General features: G+C 30.4%; 1 protein-coding gene across 3 annotated transcripts in view; it reads left to right on the forward strand.

Moving 5' to 3' along the window:
• The window catches only part of LOC656253 (uncharacterized protein), a 57,336-nt gene extending 52,541 nt beyond the window's left edge, over window positions 1–4,795 (forward strand). For all 3 annotated transcript variants that reach the window (XM_015978359.2, XM_962794.5, XM_064355874.1), the window contains exons 5-7: window positions 3,093–3,255; window positions 3,311–3,663; window positions 3,718–4,795. In XM_015978359.2, the coding sequence (XP_015833845.1) occupies window positions 3,093–3,255; window positions 3,311–3,663; window positions 3,718–3,966 (765 nt within the window). In that variant the 3' untranslated portion in view covers window positions 3,967–4,795. The remainder of the gene's footprint in view (window positions 1–3,092; window positions 3,256–3,310; window positions 3,664–3,717) is intronic.
• Window positions 4,796–6,000: the final 1,205 nt, after the last annotated feature.

Here is a 6,000-nt window from a genome sequence, read left to right on the forward strand (position 1 = left end):
AATTAAAAAATCTGCCAAAGTCTGATAGGAAATTTAAAAATAATTATTCATTGTTGTGTTAGGGAATGATTACTTAGTGTGAAATATAAAACCATTAAAAAATAATGAAAACTGAAGAAGTTTACAAAATAATTTTGTAGCTTCATATTTTTTAAAATATGACTTTAGAATTTTTTCAAAATTTTTTCCGTGATCTACACATGCTTCTCAACAGCGTACCACTGAGTTGGTGCGCCAGTTTTTGAGCACCCTGTACTCTGAGAAAATTGTAATAAAAAAAAGTAAATACTTCGTCACTGATTTCGTGTTTAAACTTGAAATTATTCGCACTAATTAAAATTGAAGACTGGATCCTTGTAGTCCTTGAATGTATAAATGTGGTAAATTTTAAAAAAATGTACAAAAATAAATTCCCAGTTTAAAACTGAGTTTAGAAAAAAAAGTATTACTGAAAGATAACTTCAAGGTTATTTGTAAGAAAAGTTATTCTAAATTGAAATAACTCGTAAAAAGAAAGACAGAGAGGTTTTTTTCTTAGAAATCCATACGACTTCCTAATGAATCTTGTAAAAAATAAACAAAACAATAAGCTGCAGCAGACAGTCTGATAATAAATATTTATCCAAAGTCTACAAGATTTAAATGCCACACGCCATTAATTCAAAATCCAGTTTAATTATATTTAATGTTAAACAAATATGCAAAAAAGTTAAAAACATTTCATTATTATTTGTTTAATGCAGTTTCTTTTTGAATAATGTGATGGAACAATAATTGTTTTGACTGAAGGAAAACTCTGTGTTGAAATATAGTTACTTAGACTAAGCATTAAAGTTGATTTTTTTATTAGGAATGTGAATATAGATGATCATAAAAATTACCATTACGGAATATCTTAAAAATTGAAGTATGTATCTCGGTGACTTTAATAAGACTATTTCCACTTCTACGACATGAATACTGAAATAAATCTTTTAATAGAAATAGTGACCAAAATGATTTCTTTGAATGCTGCGTGAAAATTAAACCATTAGCTCACAGGTCCCTTAATGCCTTATTTTAAATATTTGAAACCAAGTTTAACGGCTTGAAAAATTCAAAGGCTTCAAAAAAACGTTAAAATTTTTTATTTTTATTGATCTATTGATACAAGGAGGTCACCTACAATATGGCAAACATTAATAAAAAAAATTCGAAGCCATACAGGGTGTCCCAGCAAGTTGGTAAAGTCCATTAGTCACCTCCAAATGTTAGAAAAGTAATAACTTTTTCTTCCTAAGCCATAGATACTAATACCCTGCGACACCTAAAATTATTTTAAAATATACAGGGCTTATGTTTTTTTAATAGAACACCCTATATTTTTTTCATTCTTAGATGTAGCTTTTAAAATTACTTCTTAAATATTTTATTTTTTTTTAACAAAAACAAGCTCTTTTTAAACTGTGTTACTCAGAAACTTAGACTCCTAGAAAAGTCGGACTTTCACCACAAGAGGAGAGTTCAAATTTAAATCTTGTATCAATTGTTAAGTTTTTTAAAAGCTGAATAACTTGAAAAAGTTAAATCGAACGCCCTTTTTTTGTTTTTTTTTTCTCAAAAATTATTAAATTGTCTATCTAAAAACATAAAGTTTCAAATGCCTAAAGTTAATAATTAAAAAGATTTGAGTTTAAAATTTAATTTCAGTAACAATGCAGATTATTCATGAGCATTGTCGTTCCCATAGTAAACCATACTATAATCATAGCAACTCCACCATGAATCATTTGGATTCTTTATACAGGGATTTAAAAATTCGCCATAAATATTACAATTTTAATTATTTCACTGTAAAAAGTGATGAATGATGGCCTAAGGGTAACATTAAAGTATTAGCTGAAAAGTTCACTTTTCGACAACTGAAACAGTACTTAAATTTTTATTAATATTTAAAGTGAACTATCTAAGTAATCGCTACAGCAAGAGACACTTAACTGTTATTGTTTTTAGATAGACAATTTAAAGGTTTTTTACTTGCAAAGATAAAAAATAGGATGTTCCATTTAAAATTTTTAAGTTATTTGACTTTTAACAAACCTCTTAATTTTTTTATTTTCTTGATCGAAATGAGCTAAAAAAATACATTTCTAAACTTTGAACATTCTACTAAATGTCTAAATGTCTTTTTCACATTATTTCATTTTGAATCAAGAGGTTTATTAGAGCTGGATTTTACATAGAAGGCGAATTAAAAAATAACGTTCAGTTAAAAGTTATTTTGTGATTATCCTTGTGAGTCTGTGCAATCGATTGAGCCAATTTGGACACGTGTTGAGTTAATCTGATGTTTGTTATACGAATTAAACTTTAATTCAGGATTAAACTAATTCAAATTAAGTCGACATTCACTATCAATTGGCAAATGTCATCAAATTAAATCGAGAATTAAAATTTGTTCAAATGGAATTTTAATTATAAATTTTTATGTAGCAATAAACAAATTATTGTATCAATTTGTAAAAAGTAGAAGAACTTTTTGGTTTTTTAATTAATAATATAAAATTTATTCACGTAAGTTTTTAAGATTCATGTTAGATAAAATGCTTGCACTGCATGAATGGTTTTGGAGCACGACAAAGGAGTTCTCCAATAGATTGAGTGCCACAATTAAGTCTTATAAAACGAGTGTAATATACTATTTTTTCTACGTTCTATTTTTGTTGTTTGTTTTAATTTAGTTTAACTTATCAAAATCTGTTCAAACTATTTCCTCTTAACTTTGTTAATTAACAAAGTTAAGAGGCTTTATCAATAAACGACTTGACGCTGTTGACATATCACACACTAAATTACAGTGAAACTGATGACACTCAGCTCAGCACTGCCAATACAACTCCTAAAAATTTACTAAAAGGAGTTGCACAAAGTTTTCTTTGTGAAACTACTTTCGGTTTAGTAGTAGAAAAAAGAAAAGAAGTAGAAAAAAAAAGATTTACATAAAAAATCCTAAGAAGAAATAAAGAAACTTGGAAAAGTGTTTAAATGTGTTAAAACAGGTTTCCACGAAGCGAAAGATAAAACAATATATTTATAAAAATTGTTTGTTCTAGTGCATGCGAGTTTATGTCGAATTCGAGATAGCACAAGGAGCTTACGACATTTCATGCCCCGACGCCCAGTGTCCATCCAAAGGGGTTTTAAACGAAGAAGAGATCAAAAGACTGGCTGGAGAAGATTTATTTGAAAAACACAACAAGTACAGATTAAATAGAGGTAAAATGGCGTTGAAAAATAACTAACAAATATTCGAAATTTTTGATTGTTGCAGAAATAGAATTAGATAAGAATCGCACATGGTGCCCCCGGGCCGGTTGCGAGACCGTCTGCAACCTCTGCCCCACTCAACAATGTCATCCTCAAAGCGTCCACTGCCCCAGTTGCACAACCGACTTCTGCAGCAACTGCAAATTGGAGTGGCACGAAGGCCTGACCTGCGAGGATAACAGCAAAAAGTTGGCGAAGGAAGGGAAAGTTGAAGAGCCGGGAATATCTTTCAATTCAGATCTCATTAAATGCTGCCCCATGTGTAATGTTCCTATTGAAAAAGACGAAGGCTGTGCGCAAATGATGTGTAAACGGTGCAAACACGTCTTTTGCTGGTACTGTCTCGCCAGTCTCGATGTAATAACAACGCCCTATTAGTGTTTGAATAATTGACTAATTTTGTGGTTTTAGGACGATTTTTTGCTCCGGCACTACGACAAGGGACCGTGTAAAAACAAGCTGGGTCATTCTCGGGCTTCAGTGATCTGGCACCGGACTCAAGTTATTGGGATTTTCGCCGGCTTCGGAATTTTGCTTCTTGTCGCATCGCCTTTGCTTCTGTTAGCCGCACCGTGCATTGTTTGCTGCAAGTGCCGAGTGTGTAATGCAGGGACCACTAAATTAGACAACGAAGAAGAGGCGCCCGTTGAAGAATCTTGATGTGTTTTACAGTGAACTAGCTTAGTCTTTGGGAAACGGCAAAGAAAAATACAAGCGTTGTTTTTCTGTGGAGTTTCCTTGCTGAAGTTTTCTCTAGTCTAACTTTCGTTGCATAATGGCCTTTGTCCAAACATCACTGAGTTGTTTTATAGGTTGAAGTTTAAACATGGACGGAATCTGTGATAGAACTGTGATTATGAATAACCGTCTGTGTCTTGGACTTAGTTACATAATTTATTTAATTTGTTTTATTTGCTGAACAATGAATATACTACGTTTTAAATTAGCTGTTGATTAGAATGCTGTGATATTTAAGGGAAAAACGTATTAGACGAAAGCAGACTTCAATAGGATAAGCAATTTTAATTTATATTCTCGGCAAGTTCAATCGTTTATTTGCAGTATTCTAGTACACAGCGTATGGAGAGTGATTTAGGGCCTTAAAAAGTACTGTACACTTTTATTGTTTGACTGTGCAGTCTCCTGAGTTTTTGTTAATTTCTTAGTCACGGCTTGAACCTACACAGTTACTTTTTAATGGAGGACAAATTGTGAATAAGATGATAATATAAGATACTTATTTAAATAATTAGTTATTCATAAAATATTATATTAGTGTTGATCCTTGTCATTTTACAAATGACTTTGAGTTTTTTATTACCTGAAATTGTTTGATTTTTTTTATGTTTTCCAGTAATCGAATAATAAACACTTAAACGATTTATTATTATTATACCTACATGTACATACTGTTAAAACGTCATAGATTTAATTAGGTACCATGTACTTACTATATTAATAAAAGAAAATATACGTTATTGGTACTACATTCACGACTTTTTAATGCTGCTATACAGACTGGTCCAACTCAGCTCCCGTCTTCTCAGCTCAGTTATTAATAAAGTTGGAGTTTTGATATTTTGTAGACGGTATTTATATTTGTCCTAGGACACACTTCAGAAAAATATTTTTGACTATACAGAGTGTCCATAAAAAAGTATAACGTGATAATCACAATTTTTTAATTGCAAGCTATTATTTTTTTGAGCTTATTATCAGTTCAAGGATTACTGTTAAAAAAATGAAAACTAAAAAAAAATGGTTTTACACCTTTAGTTTTAAAAATTAATAAAAAATAGGAACAGTGCTTCTTTGAAGACATTTTTACTATGTAAATGTTAAACAAGGTCTAACAAACTTATTAAAGCGCGTATTCTGTAATGAAACAGTTAAAATTTAAAGACAGTTAATCGTTGTTGCTATAGGAATACCCAATAAAATTCCTAGATTTGCGATTTTAACCAAATTCTTTAACCGTAAAAAAAGTTCAGAATTCGCGCTTAATTCAATTTGATTGATTTGAATTACTACAGGGTGTTTACAATTTATTTCCAACCTTTTTGATTTTTAGAGCCTTTTATTTTGCTTATTTTAAATGGCACCCCTATTCATTCCATGCAAAATTAAAAATCGATCAACTTATTATTATACAACCATAACGTAAATCCTAACACATTCGGAGTTATTTGCTGAAAACTCCTGTCAATGACAAATGACTTTAATCATTGAAAGTGGAACATGGTTAAGGTTTTTGGGAAATAATAACACACAACAACGTACGTAGTAATAATGTCTTCAAAAAAGCACTGTTACTATTTTTATTAGTTTTTAAAACAAAGATGTAAAACCGATTTTTTATTGGTTTTTATTCTTTTTAAGAGCAACCCCTGATCCGATTTGAAAACAACTTTAGAGACACGTAAGAAGTTAAAAAGGTCTCAAAATGAGCACAAAAAATAATAGCATGCCTTTAAAAAAATTCATTATTGTCATTTTTGGGACACTGTATAATCAAAAATAATTTCCTGAAATGTGACCTAGAATACAAATAACATGTACAAAATATCAAAACTCCAACTTAAATAATAACTGAACTACAGGAGACGGGACCAGAGCTGGACTATCCTGTATACAAAGGAATTAAATACATTTCTACCGCTTTAATATTAAAACATTGTAGAGTAAACATTTTAT

This window comes from Tribolium castaneum, chromosome 1 (genome assembly GCF_031307605.1).
Source record: "Tribolium castaneum strain GA2 chromosome 1, icTriCast1.1, whole genome shotgun sequence".
Classification (NCBI taxonomy): Eukaryota; Metazoa; Arthropoda; class Insecta; order Coleoptera; family Tenebrionidae; genus Tribolium; species Tribolium castaneum.